At 41.3% G+C, this 15,105-nt stretch overlaps 1 protein-coding gene across 1 annotated transcript; it reads left to right on the top strand.

The window, feature by feature from the left end:
* The first annotated feature begins 295 nt into the window (after positions 1-295).
* LOC137957295 (tryptophan N-monooxygenase CYP79A68-like) lies at positions 296-2,136 on the top strand. The gene is made up of 2 exons (XM_068805051.1): positions 296-1,333; positions 1,510-2,136. Exons 1-2 carry the CDS (start codon positions 296-298, stop codon positions 2,134-2,136), a joined length of 1,665 nt encoding a protein of 554 aa, XP_068661152.1.
* Positions 2,137-15,105: the final 12,969 nt, after the last annotated feature.

Raw genomic sequence — 15,105 nt, forward strand, 5'->3', positions numbered from 1 at the left:
GAAGCCGCCTCTCGCCTTCTCGGTTTCCGACCCCAGTACATGCATAAATTATAAACGTGACCATCCGCCCCTCGCCACCGTGAATCGGCCAAGAGTCCACAGTGTCACCTGGTCACGTCAAGCACAAAAACCAAACGTGCGTAGTCCCCTTGATTTCCTAGCTGCTTCCCCCCGTCTCTCGAGAAAACCATATCAATGGTTTCAAATATATAAGGAAACTAACCTCCTCTCTCACTACTCACCCCCTCTTGCGCTTCTGTACCGATACTAGTCCCCCATGGCCCAAGTGTTGGCCATGAAGAACAACACCTCTGCAGCTCTCCCCGCCTCCTTCCTCACCCTCACATGGGGCACTTCCTCCGACGTCCTCACCAGCGGCATCACCGCTGGTTTACTGCCTACGCTTCCCACCACCGGCCTCATCTTAGTTGCTTCTTTTCTCTTCGTCCTCTTGCTGTTCAGATCTGATAACTTGAAGAAGAGCAAGTCAGTAATTGAGCTTCCGCCAGGACCGGCTCCTTGGCCATTTCTTGGTAACCTTCCGGAGATCTTCTTCAACAGGCCGGCGTTCCGGTGGATCTTGGGACTCATGAAGGATATGAACACAAACATTGCATGCGTCCGGCTTGGGAATGTGCATGTGGTGCCCGTCACTTGTCCTGAGATAGCTCGGGAGTTTCTGAAAAAACAGGACGCAATCTTTGCGTCCAGGCCGCTCACAATGGGAACGGAGTATTCCAGCCGGGGCTATCTCTCCATTGCAGTGACACCATGGGGAGACCAGTGGAAGAAGATGAGGAGGGTCGTGGCATCAGAGATCATGAGCCCCGCCAGACTCCGGTGGCTCCATGATAAAAGAACCGAGGAGGCTGATAACCTCGTCAGATACGTTTACAGCCAGTGCAAATCCTCCGAGGAGGGTGCAGTTGTGGATGTTAGGGAAGTAGTGAGGCAATATAGTGGCAATGTGATCAGGAAAATGATGTTCAACAAGAGATACTTTGGGAAGGGGAGGGAAGATGGAGGGCCCGGAATGGAGGAAGTGGAGCACGTCGATGCACTCTTCACTGTGCTCTCCCATGTCTATGCTTTCTGCGTCTCCGATTATATGCCTTGTTTGAGGTGGTTGGATTTGAATGGGCATGAGAAGACCATGAAGAAGGCCATCCAGATAGTGAACAAGTACCACGATAAGGTGATTGGGCAAAGAATAAAAGATTGGAGGATTGGACTGAAAAAGGAGCCTGAGGATCTTCTTGATGTTCTCATCTCCGTAAAAGACAGCAGTGGGAAACCTTTGCTTACGACGGAAGAAATCAAAGCACAAACAGCGGTAAGTTAGCCAGAACTGAAGAACCGTATTTGTTTCTGTTATAAATCAATTTTGTTCACATGATCGTGAAAGACACGCCACTCATCCTTCTTCAAATAAGTAGCATAACTCTGGAAATTCAAAACCTGGTTAAACAGAAGAGTTTCTAACGCGTGCTTAATTTGTTGAACTTTCAGGACTTGATCTACGCAGCAGTAGACAACCCATCAAACGCAGTTGAATGGGCCCTGGCAGAGATGCTGAACGAGCCGGACATGCTTCGCAAAGCGGTGGAGGAAGTAGACCGGGTGGTGGGGAAAGACAGGCTGGTTCAAGAGTCAGACTTCCTACAGCTGAACTACGTGAAGGCCTGCGCTCGGGAAGCATTCCGTCTCCACCCTATTGCCCCCTTCAACCTTCCGCATGTCTCCAGCTGCGACGCCACCGTCGCCGGCTACTTCATACCCAAGGGTACCCACGTACTGCTAAGCCGAATAGGCCTAGGAAGGAACCCCAAGGTTTGGGATGACCCGCTCAAGTTCAGGCCGGAGCGTCACATGGGTTCCGCCGAGGTGGATCTGCTGGAGACGGAGCTCCGGTTCATCTCCTTCAGCACCGGGCGCAGAGGTTGCATGGGTGCTCCCCTCGGCACCGCCATGACCGTCATGCTTCTGGCCAGACTTCTCCAAGGCTTCAACTGGAGCGTGCCGGCCGGCACGTCAAGCATTGATCTCTCGGAGTCCCCAAATGATCTCTTCCTGGCCAAGGCTCTGCTGGCTCAAACTAAACCTCGGCTGGCTGCACACCTCTATACACCCCACTAGAGTGGGTGAGAGCATTTCTTTTGACGATTTTTAACTACGTATATATATATATATGTTATATGTTATAAATAGATTAATTGTCTCTTTCTTTGCTTGCATTGGTGGAGAGTAAGAGAGGACGAACATTTGTGGGGGGAAATGGGAAGTGATTTTTTTTTTTTTTTGGCAATTATGCTCATTTAATTCTGTTTATTTCATTGAAATTTTTAATAAATGTAGTACTTATAAGGATGGATCGTCGATTTGTGTTGGTGGAATTAAAATAAGTCCTAACGCCACAAGTTCCAACATAGATGAAATATGCTTGGATGCTGCCTTGTTAGTAATGATCCCAATTCCCATATAGTCAATGGTGAATTTAGTGGACCAAGCATCTCCTCTAGTGTACAACCCATTTTTTTAAAAAAATAATAACACAAATAACCAATTTTTCAACTTAATATCACAAATACCTAATTTTGACTGATCTACTGCACATGTACACAGTCAAAGTTGACATGTAAGCTTTCGCCACTGGTATTTGGCATCAACGTACATTCTCCATCTGGTATTTGGCATCAACGTCTCGGGCATCCTTCAAATAAAGTATCTATTTTATTTATTTATTTTTAATAAAAACTCTTGTAGTTCAAACAATTGTACGATTTTCCCTTAGCTAAACAGACTAGATTGTCATTTTCTTTGAGCATAATCTCTAGTAAATCATCTTTTGAAATATTGCATGTTGATATCTGGGGGGTTACCAAATTATATTTATTTCTAGGCCCCAATATTTCTTCACCATAGTTGATGATTTTATTAGATGCACATGAATTTATTTGATGCACCACAAATCTGAAACTCAAACTCACCTGACTAATTTCATTAGCATAGTAGAAACCCAATTTTCTTCCAAGGTGAAAATTGTGCATAGTGATAATGACTCTGAATTTATTCTTGCGACTAACTACTTGTCCAAATGCATTGTTCACTAAACAAGTTGTGTTCTCTCTTCACAGTAGAACGGGGTAGCACAACGTAAATATTAACACTTGCTAAACATGGTCCGAGCCTTGCTTTTCCAAGCCTATCTTCCTAAAAGATTTTAGGGGAATGCCATTATTAATTGTTACTTATCTAAAAAATCAGACACTTGCCGCAGTTTTGCAAGGTAAAACACATTATGAGTAATTATTTAATATTGTACCCAATTACTCACATTTATGACTATTTGGATGTTTATGTTTTTCCTCCAGTCATGCCCACAAACCATCAAAATTTGATGCGCATGCAATCTGTTACATTTTTCTTTGGTACCCTAAGGATATAGAGTATATGATCTTGAAATACATAGAGTGTTTGTCTCCCGAGATGTTACTTTCTTTGAAAAAAGAATTCTCTCTTAAACACATTTCCGTTGAAAATAGGACTCCATGATTCTTCCACCCATAACATCTAGCTTTTATGATGACCCTATACCAAACTCACCTACTTAGTCAGAAAGTCATGAAATTTTAAATGTTGATAATGCTTCTTCCCTTAACATACATTCTCCCACTTCCTTGCAACCCTGTGCTCATCGCCTATCTACCAGACCAATTAAGTGATTCGACTTCCTTCAAAATTTTCATGTGGAAGCAACCCTACTGTCATGACCTGAACAATCATCTGCTTCTGGCGTGGTCACAATATCAAGTATACCTTATGAACTCTCTCAAGTGTTTTCTTATACCCAGTTATCCTACTCTCATAAAGCTTTTTCCAATTCATTAACCATTACCAAAGAACCAACTGGCTTCTTACAGGCCATACAAAGTGAAGCTAGAGGATCCTAAATGGCATCAAACCATGCATGATGAAATTCAAGCATTACAAGCTAATCACACATGGACACTTATCTCTCTTCCACCCGGTAAGAAACCCATTGGATGTAAATGGGTATACAAAGTGAAGCTCTAGTCTGATGGCACCACGAGCGTTTGCCCTAGTTGCCAAGCTGGTTACTATGGGGCAGTTAGTCCACAATGAACTTGAAATGAAGTGAAGATTTCAATTCTTCTTAAATGAATTGATTCAACTTCAACTCATCCTAGGGTGTTAGTACAGATGAGTTCAAGTCCACTGGAAAACAAATTCCAGTGTCAGTGCCCCAAAATGAAAAATATGGTATAAACAAGAGAATGAGTAATTTTTTGTAATATACTTAACTAGAACATATGCCGAAATAGATAATTAACCAAAATAAGCATGGTTACTACACTTATAAGTGATTTAATGTGTAGTATTAAAATATATTAATAAAATAATTAATGAAATATTTTATTATATTACTTAATGATTATAGTTTATTATAAATTAATATAATAATTATGTGTGATTAGAATAAATTATAAAAAAAATTAAATTAAAAAATAACATAAGCTAATATAATAAAGAAATAAATTTTTTTTTAATAACATAAGATATATTTTAACATTAAAAACCACTAATTTAATATAGTAATAAAAAATAATATAATAAATAAATAAATATATTATTTGATCAATAACATAGTATATTTTTACGTATTATTAATTAATAATATATTATCACAAAATTTAAAACCATTGGTTTAATTAATTACAGCAATGGGATAATTAAACCAAAAAAATTATCAAATATTTATTTTAATAATATTTTAATTATAACTATTAAATCACTAATTTAATACAGTAATTATAAAATGAATATATTGAATAAATAAAAACAATTATGTTATAAAAAAATATATAAATTATTATTTTTATGACGCTGGTTTAATTTTTCCTAACTTAGGTCTTCGTCTTCCTCACGGCGCACGGTTTCTTCCTCAGTGCCGGTAAGAGACTATGACGGTCCAGCGGGCAACGGCGACGGAGGCGACACTCCGACAGTACACCAAGAGGGAGAAGAGAGGGAGGCCGGGAGGGAGAGGAAGGCCGAGGGAAAGGGAAATGAGGGTTTTTTTTTCGTTCGAAGGGTGGGGGGGGGGGGGGGGGGGGAACGTGGGACACGCGATTCATTAAGATGATTCACAAAATAGTTCTGACTCTGATTTCCCTCATTTTTGCCTGATTTAATTACCTAACATGATTCAAATGAAGTGGAAATCATTCTACACTAACAACTTAATCTAATGAACTGAGTAATACGGGAGTAATTAGTGTTCAATTCATTTTGGACTACCCCCACCCCCATATGTGTTCTACTGAGTGTTTTCGCTATTCAAGGATGTCATCTTCACCAACTCGATGTCAATAATGTTGTTACAATGTGGGACCCACCATGGCCCCTACAAGTCGGTGGGACCCACCATGAGGTCTAGAGGTGTCAACAAGAGTCCTTATACAAAGTGGCTCTAGCTAAGAGATAAGGAACATATGTTGGAATTAAATAGAAGATTTGAAGATCAAGTGAGATCCAAAAAGATACCACGAGCTGGTATCTCTATCTACATGAGATGGAAGATCATGTGGGACCCACAAGATAAGACCAAGAGCTGGCTCTCTTGCTTGATTCTCGTCCTTAAAGAAGGTGTTTGTAGTTGAGTTAAATTAGTCTCTTAAATAGATACTGTAATCTTATTATAATAGACTTACCTTAGAGAGTTCTAGTTGGAATGTAATTAGGAGTCCTAAGGTTAGTTGTACATGGACTCGATCACCTCCTCAACTATAAATAGAGGTGATTGTAACTCGGAATTATTCAAGCAAGATACTTCTTTTTCTCTCCTCTCTTGTGTGAAGTTCTCTCTCTCTAATCTCTCTTATTTTCCTTCTCTTCTTTCTCTACCCGAGAGCTTTTTTTTTTATCTTTTTTATTTCTCTCTCCCCTTGCTCGAGGTATTGTTCATGGGGTCCTAAATTCAACATGGTATCAGAGCTACCAATTTTGGATCCCCATTATGCTCTATGAAGATATGATTAAAAACTGCTCATAGAAGGCTCCTTATGAAGCAAGATTGAAGCTCATGAGATAAGTATTTATTTCTCATATTATTAAATTTATGGTATTGGTTTTCGGTATTAAGAGATGTTTTATAGATGTCCTTATGCATGTTTTCATGTTATGAAAAAGTGAGAATATTTGCATCTTGGATTATCTTTGATTAGAAGAGATTATCAAGGTAGTTTTTATCGGTTCGCACAATACTGTGATCGAGACCAGTGCTTATTGGAATTTTTTTATAAATCTATGGGAAAAAGATTCCGGGATAAATAAGGATCATATTGAGCCTTTTATGAGTCATTATCCATTAAAATTATTTACTTAGCTTTTATGCTATGCATCTCCATTAACCAAGTTGGTTAAAGCCTTCCACTTGGTCATATTTTGATTACTTGATTAGAGAACTATTTTACTTGATTTGTCTACTATGGTTGAAGATAATATACGTCACAAGAGTGACATACTCAGAATCACCACTGTACCTTACGAGGGTATCAAATTTTATGAACTGTTTCAGATCGGTTCGTCGGTTTTTTATCACAAAGGACCTAGTTGGTCATCTCACCAACCGTGGACCACATATTGATGAAGATGATATATTCCATACCAAATGGTTAAAGGAGGATACATTGGTTATTAGTTGGCTAATCAATAGTATGGAAGAACATGTCTGCAATAATATCATTCATCTAGAGATGGCTAAACAAATTTGGGAGACATGCACCAAGTTGTATTCAAGCTCCGACAATTTACAAAGGTCATATGACATGTTACAACATATGCTTACCACCAAACAAGGAGACAATGTACATGAATATTTGGCCCACTTTCGAGGCTTTCTTCAAGAATGGAAACTTGCCCAGTCAACCTCTACAAATATCTATGTCCAAGATAAACAGAAAGAGGCTTTGATAACTGTCATATGCCTTGCTAGCATTAAACCACATCTTGAAGTTGCTAAGACTCACCTTCTTAGCTCTTCCGCGGTTCCCACTTTTGATGATGAATGTGCTACACTTCTCCGTATTCTAGAAACTTCTCCCTCTACTATTGAAATACCATCAGCTATGTACTCTAGACATAGGGGCACACCATTTGACCAAGGCCGAGGTCGAGGTAGATTGTATAGAGGAGGAAGAGGAAGAGGTGGAAGGACTGGTTTTGACCGAACAGATGGGAAGGAATGCACCCATTGTAAAGGATGTGGCCACACTAGAGACACATGCTTTCATCTGAAAGAATACTCTATATGTGGTAGATTGGGTCACTCTCGCGAAAGATGTTATAAAGCTAATGAGAATAAGGCTAGCCAAGCCTTAGTGAGTCATACAAAAGTAGAGTAGTGTACCTTAACAATTGCAAATCATACTTTTACTGAAGAAGATCCTCCCCAAGTACTTCTTCGCCAAACGCTCTCACCACTACTTCAGGAATGTTTTCAGTCTCCTCTTCATCGTGGATAATTGACTCAAGAGCCTCCGAGCATCTTACAGGTAATATACTCAAGTTCTCCATGTGCCACAAATAAATATTGCATCCACCTACGACATTGAAACCAGGTGATGGCATAACCAGTTGGGACATCTATCCGTCCAATCTCTTCATCATATTTTTCCTAAAGCGTGGTCGGACCTTCATTGTGAAGCATGTCAAATGAGTAAACATCAGATGTCTACATACTCACCTCGTCCAGAAATTAAAAGTGTCTCTCCTTTTTTGTTAATTCATACTAATGTCTGGGGACCCTTGAGTGTCTCCAACATTTCTCAAGTGAAATATTTTATTACATTCATTGATGACTTCACTTGTACCACTTGTATCACATTTTTTGAAGACTCTCCATATTGTTCTGATAATTCTCCTCCAGGTTTATCTTCAGTGCCAGGTTCTCCTCGATCAATTGTGCCCCGCGTTGCAGAAACTACTCAGCCATCAGAAACATTGGTTGACACCACACCTGCTGATTTGTCGGATCCTACCGAAGTAAGTCCATCTTCTCCGATTATTTTTGGCCCAGATTATGATACTGGTCCTATTACTGTTAGGAAATAGCCCAGATCATGCACCGTGCCTTCTACTTCTTATCCCATAACAAACTTTGTGTCTCATCATCGTCTATCCCCTGTTTGTTGTCAAATTCTATCGACTATTTCCTCCGTACCTATACCACAGTCCTATCAAGAGGCTCTCAAACATATAAGGTGGAAGACAACTATGCATGAAGAAATGCATGCCCTTTATGAAAATCAGACATGGGCTCTAGTCCCACTTCCTTCAAATAAGAAACCTGTCAGTTGCAAATTTTATTTACGGTGAAACACAATCCGAATGGGTCCGTGGCTCGGTTGAAAGCTAACCTTGTTTCTAAAGGCTATACACAATGTTATGGCATTGATTATGATGAAACCTTCTCTCCAGTGGCTAAATTAAACTCGGTACGTTTGTTATTATCTCTAGCAGCTAACTCTTCCTGGTAGGTCTATCAACTTGATGTCAAAATATTTTTCTGAATGGGAATATAAAGGAGGACATTTATATGCAGCAACCACTTGGGTATATGGTTGAGGGGGACGTCGTATATCGACTAAAAAAATCTATTTATGGTCTCAAACAATCGTCTCGTGCATGGTTTGGAAATTTTAGCCAAGCACTCATATGGGCCGGAATTCACAGATGCTCTGGAGATCACTCTATCTTTATTAAAGACACACTGAAGGGCAAGCTAATTCTAGACGTATATGTTGATGATATTATTATAACTGGCAGCGATCCCGAGGGAATCCAAAAGACAAAAGAAAGGATATGTTCTGAATTCAAGACAAAGGATCTTGAACTGCTAAAATATTTTTTGGGTATTGAAGTACTTCAATCCAGACAGGGAATTATATTATCTCAAATAAAGTATGTCCTTGACCTACTAGAAGAGACCGAAATGCTGGGATGTAGATCAATAGAAACTCCTATGGACTCGAATACAAAATAATGTGCAGGTACTGAAGAAGATGTAGATGTCGAAAAATATCAAAGATTGGTGGGAAGACTTATTTATCTCTGCATAACGAGGCCAGATATTTCATATGCAGTCAATGTGGTAAGTCAATATATGCACAAACCACAACTCGGTCATTGGCAAGCATTAGAATGGATATTACGATATCTGAAAGGAGCACCAGGAAGAGGGCTCCTCTATAAAAATCATGGACACTTCAACATCGAAGGATTCTCAGATGCAGACTGGGCCGGATCCCCGAATGACAAAAAATCTACTTCGGGATATTGTACGATGATTGGGAAAAACTTGGTTACATGGAGGAGCAAAAAACAAAATGTAGTTGCAATGTCTAGTTCAGATGCAGAGTACAGAGCCATGGCACACACAGTTAGTGAACTCCTATGGATCAGATCTCTCCTAACTGAACTGGGTTTTTACAAAGAAGCTCCTATGAATCTATATTGTAATAATCAGGCTGTAATTCACATCACATCAAATCCAATCTTCCACGAGAGAAAAAAGCATATAGAAATAGTTTGCCACTTCATACGAGAAAAATTCACTACCTGCAGCTTATCTCTCCTGCATGTATCTTCACAGAACCAGGTTGCAGACATTCTCACTAAACCATTAACTCACAAAATTTAGTCCAACATTTGCAGCAAGCTAGGTACGACGTTTTCTCACCCCCAGCTTGAGGGGGAGTGTTACAATGTGGGACCCACCATGGCCCCATAGGCTGGTGGGACCCACCATGAGCTTGAGAGGTGTCAACAAGAGTCCTCATACAAAGTGGCTCTAGCTAAGATGTAAGGAACATGTACTGGAATTAAATTGAAGATTTGATGATCAAGTGAGACCACAAATATACCACGAGCTGGAAGATAATGTGGGACCCACAAGATAAGACCAAGAGTTGGCTCTCTAGCTTGATTCACATCCTTAAAGAAGGTGTTTATAGTTGAATTAAATTAGTCTTTTAAATAGATAATGTAATCTTATCATAATAGGCTTATATTAAAGAGTTCTAGTTGGAATGTAATTAGGAGTCCTAAGGTTAGTTGTACATGGACTCTATCACCTCCTCAACTATAAATAGAGGTGATTGTAACTCGGAATTATTCTATTAAGCACCTAGCCAATACTACCCAAAATATCGGCCTGTTAAGAGCGGAAGACCTAAGTACTTAACCCAGGACCCTAACAGTACCCCGCCCTTCCCCGAGCCGACAACCGTGGAGGCTACCACAACATAGCAACCGGAGCGGGGTCGAACCCCGTCAGTCCAGGCGCGTGACCACCCGCATCCATTTTTTGGGGCATTGGGATTCGAAGTCGGGACGTAACGCTAGCTCTGATACCAAATGTTAGGTTCTTCCCTTGCCATGGATCGAGTCACCCTTCTTTCCTCTCTTCCCTCCATGGATGATCTTGACGTTGGAAGAGAATTCTTGTTTCTTGAACGAGTAATGGTGGAACTCAATTAGAACGAAGGAGCTTTGGAAAAAGCTAAACCTTGGACCTCAAAGGGAGAAATCCTACCTAGACCTCTGAGGGAGAATCTGACCTGTAAAATATAATTTTCTCAATACTTGCCTCTCTTCTCCTTCACGTTCCCCTAAATAGGGTTGAGGACGAAAATACAAAGATGACCCATAGGTTAAGTGGTTCACGCCACATTACATTGAACCAACCCATAGTAAACCAAACCAAATAAAGTAAACCAAACCGAATTGAAATTACATGAAAAGTAAATTGACATAATTTAATTCCTATGCCTATGGATAACTCGTGATGTTATGGAGTCCATAACATCACCATCCCCCCCTTGGAGAAAGAGCTTGTCCTCAAGCTCAAAGTATGGGTAGAGGGTGCGAATCACCTTGGAAGGCCTTTAATTGTGAGACATGAAAGACTTTGTGAATTCTGGCCTCTGGCGAAAGTTGCAATCTGTAGGCCACTATCCCAATGCGGTCCATCACCTGAAAGGGACCATAATATTTAGGAGAGAGCTTGTGACGTTTGGAGGCTGTCAACGACAGCTGCCTGTAGTGTTGGAGACGCAACCAAACATAATCTCCAGGAGAAAAGAAGACTTCCCGACGCTTCTTATCATAATATTTTTTCATAGAATGTTGTGCCTCCTGTAGATGAGTGCGCACCTCAGTGATGAATGTGTCTCTTTCAGCTAATGCTTGATCCAAAGTGGCGACTTTAGAGGCCCTTGGTTCATAGGCTAAAAGACGGGAAGGTTCTCTACCATATACCACCTTGAATGGGGTTGTGCCGAGTGCGCTGTGGTAGGAGGTGTTGTAACAGAACTCGGCCCAAGTGAGCCACTTAACCCACCTCTTAGGTGAGTCCCCCATGAAACAGCAGAGATACATTTCAATGGTTTTGTTGACGACCTCTGTCTGACCATCAGTCTGCGGATGGTAGGCTGAAGAAAAGGCTAACGTTGTGCCTTATAACTTGAAGAGTTCTTTCCAGAAGGTACTTGTAAAGATTGCATCCCTATCACTGATAATTGAATTAGGCATCCCATATAAGCGGACAATGTTCATCACGAAAAGTTGAGCGACCTGAGTTGCAGTGTAAGGATGTGCCAGAGGAATGAAATGCCCATACTTAGAGAAACGATCCACCACTACAAGGATAACAGATTTACCCGACGAAGAGGGAAGTCCATCTATGAAGTCCATAGAAATATCAGACCAGACCTATGATGAAAGCTGAAGTGGTTTGAGCAACCCAGCTGCACTTAATGTTTCAACTTTATTCCGTTGACAAGTCTGACAAGCCGCCACATAATCAGCTATACTGCGCTTCATGCCCCTCCAATAAAATTCCCTACTGATCCGAAAATATGTTTTTTGTCGGCCCTCATGTGTACTGTCATGGAAGGAGGCTAAAATGTTGTTAATCAGAGGGGACGTGTGGAATAGAAAAATTATATTTTTTTAGAGGACGAGATTGTCCTGAACCCTCCAATGGTTTGCCGATGTCCCCTGCTGGATGTCTTGGCATAAGGAGATAATATCTGGGTATTGTTTTGCCTCTTCCCATATAGAATCCAACAAGAGAGCTCTGTGCTGACAGATGGCATTTAATTGTGGCTCTGGAACGTCCCGGCGAGATAATGCATCAGCCCCTACATTCAAACTTCCCGGTTTATACTCGACAGAAAAGTCAAACCCCATAAGCTTACTTAACCAATGCTGTTGTGGTGAAGTAGTGAGACGCTGCTCAAGAAGATACTTGAGGCTGCAATGATCAGTGCAAATAAAAAAAGAACGTCCCCATAGATAAGGGTGCCAATGCTATATAGCTTTCGCCAATCCGATCAATTCCCTCTCATAAGCTGCCAACTTGTGGTGGTGTTGGCCCAGTTGATGGCTAAAATAAGCAATCGGGTGGCCCTGTTGGTGCAACACTCCGCCAATACCGCCCCCCGAAGCATCACATTCCACTACAAATGACTCCTCAAAGTCAGGGAGCTGCAAAACTGGGGCTGATGATAAAGCGTCTTTCAATTGCTGAAAGGAATGAGCTGCTGTCTCTGACCAGGTAAAAGCATTTTTCTTGAGGAGATTGTTGAGCGGAGCTACAAGCTGGCCATAGCTACGAATAAATTTTCTATAATATCCAGCTAGACCCAAAAATCCTCTTAAGGCTGTAATAGATGTAGGAATAGGCCAATCTGTGATCGCCTGTATCTTACTCTGGTCTACCTTCACCCCCGCTGCTGAAATAGCGTGGCCCAAGTATGCCACTTCTGATGTGCCCATAGAACATTTTGACCGATTTAAAACCAAATGATGTGAACGTATAAGAGAAAATACCAGGTGAAGGTGCTGAAAATGTTCTTCCCAGCTGTTGCTATAGACCAAAATATCGTCAAAAAATACCAATACATATTTTCTCAAGAGAGAGGAAAATACCTCATTCATGAGGGCCTGGAAGGTGGAAGGCGCATTTGACAGACCAAATGGCATTACGAGGAATTCAAAATGGCCGTGATGTGTGTGGAACACTGTTTTCTCCACATCTGATGGATGAACTCGGATTTGATGATAGCCAGATTTCAAATCGAGTTTAGTAAAAAGAGTAGCTCCATGTAGCTCATCTAACAACTCGTCCACCACTGGTATAGGAAATTTATCTTTAATCGTATGGGCATTGAGTTGTCGGTAATCCACACAGAACCTCCATGACTTATCATGCTTGCGGACTAGAATTACCGATGAAGAAAAAGGAGACCTGCTGGGCTGAATAATACCCTGTGCTAACATCTGCTGGCACTGCCTTTCAATCTCCTCCTTCTGTAAGTGAGGGTAATGATACGGACGCACCACTACTGGCTCGGTACCCGTTTTCAAACGGATACGGTGATCAAAGTGCCTAAGTAGCGGTAAGGCAGTAGGGTCTTGAAAGATATCTTCAAATTCTGTAAGTAAGTGAGATAACTTACATGTGTTTGTGGACTGGACCTGGGCAACCTATAGTGTGAAAGTGAGTGGTGCTTGTGTGCCATGCAATATAATCTGATGTTGGTAATCCCATAGTATTGGTCCCAACAATTGTAGCCATTTAATTCCTAGAACCAAATCGAATCCTGATAATGGAATCACCAGAAAATCTGCAACAAATGCATATCCCTCAATATCAAAGTGTGTGGCTGGAGATATACCTACACTAGTAATTTTAGCCCCATTGGCTACTGATACAAAAAGACCAGTCTGTTGCTGTACTACTAACCCAAGTTGTTCTGTCGCCTGCTGACTAATGAAATTATGTGTACTGCCCGAGTCAACTAAAGCCAGTAACTGTAAATGATGTAATTGGGCTTTAACCTGCATTGTGCTTGAACTGCGTAGACCAGTCATAGCATGAAGGGAAATCTCTGGACCTTCTTGGTCAATTTCCACAATTTCCTCCTCTAGTGGTATTTCTTCTCCATCCTTCCATAGACATATACTAAATAATCGTTTGCAGTGGCGTCCAATGACATACTGTTCATCACAGTTAAAACAGAGGCCCTTGGCCTTTCTCTGGTCCATTTCTTGTCTAGTAAGTTTTTTGAAGTAAGGAGCAGATGCAACCGAATTAGATATGTCTGGGCGTGGGGCTGCACTGTCTCTAAATCTTGGAGGTCCATAGGAAGGGTTTGGCGCTGAGGCATTGTGCCTTCCTGGCGAAGCTGGTTTTCTGACCAGTGACTCCTTTAGAACAAGCTGCTTGTGCTCAATTGCCCTGGCTAAATTCATAGCGTGGTCTAAATCTGTAGGAGCATGTAATTCAACTTCTAATCGCAGAGCTTCTGTCAAACCAGCAGTAAAAATATGAACATACTGTGTGTGGCTAACAAACTGGTTTGCTCGGGCTAACCTTTCCTGGAAGGTCTTTTGGTACACCTCTAGTGTTCCAGTTTGTTTGTAATTGATTAATTCTCCCAATGGATTGCTACTAGCTGGAGGACCAAATCTCATCATGCAAGACTGTCTAAAATTTGCCCAATTCTGAACCACTTGGTCATTTCAGAATTGGTGGTACCATAGAAGCGCTTCATCGAGCATGTGGTAGGCAGCCAAATACACTTTCTCATCCGCAAGTGTTTTTTGATGATAAAAGAACTGATCACACTTGGCTAACTAAATCAAAGGGTCCTTAGACCCATCATATGTAGGAAAGTCAAGTTTTAAATACCTGGGCACAGTGTTTGGTCCTTGAACGGAAGGCCCCAAATGGGGATGGTGTTGACGCATTGGTGGTTGTGGGGGAGGTGGTGAGTGGAATTGATGGTGGTTGGGCTCGTGTATCATGGTCCTCTTGTCGCTGAAGGAGAGCTTGGATGGCAGCATCCATTGATTTTATTGCCTCACGCAAATCAAAGGTTGTTTGACGCACCTCTTCCAGGGCATGAGCCTGGTTATCTGTCCTCTGCCTAGTATCTTCCACTAACTGTCTCAAATCGTCAGGGGAAGAGGAATCCCCAAGGGTGGACCTGTCTAATACCAAGATGTTAAACACCT

Source organism: Aristolochia californica, unplaced genomic scaffold, assembly GCF_029961685.1.
Source record: "Aristolochia californica isolate CCGP_79_NKW_82.1479 unplaced genomic scaffold, dmAriCali1.0.hap1 SCAF_2, whole genome shotgun sequence".
NCBI lineage: Eukaryota > Viridiplantae > Streptophyta > Magnoliopsida > Piperales > Aristolochiaceae > Aristolochia > Aristolochia californica.

Coding starts and splice junctions, on each gene's coding strand:
- LOC137957295 (XM_068805051.1), top strand. CDS start 296: ATGAAGAACAACACCTCTGCAGCTCTCCCCGCCTCCTTCCTCACCCTC. Junction 1,334..1,509: donor AAATCAAAGCACAAACAGCG/GTAAGTTAGCCA, acceptor TTGAACTTTCAG/GACTTGATCTACGCAGCAGT.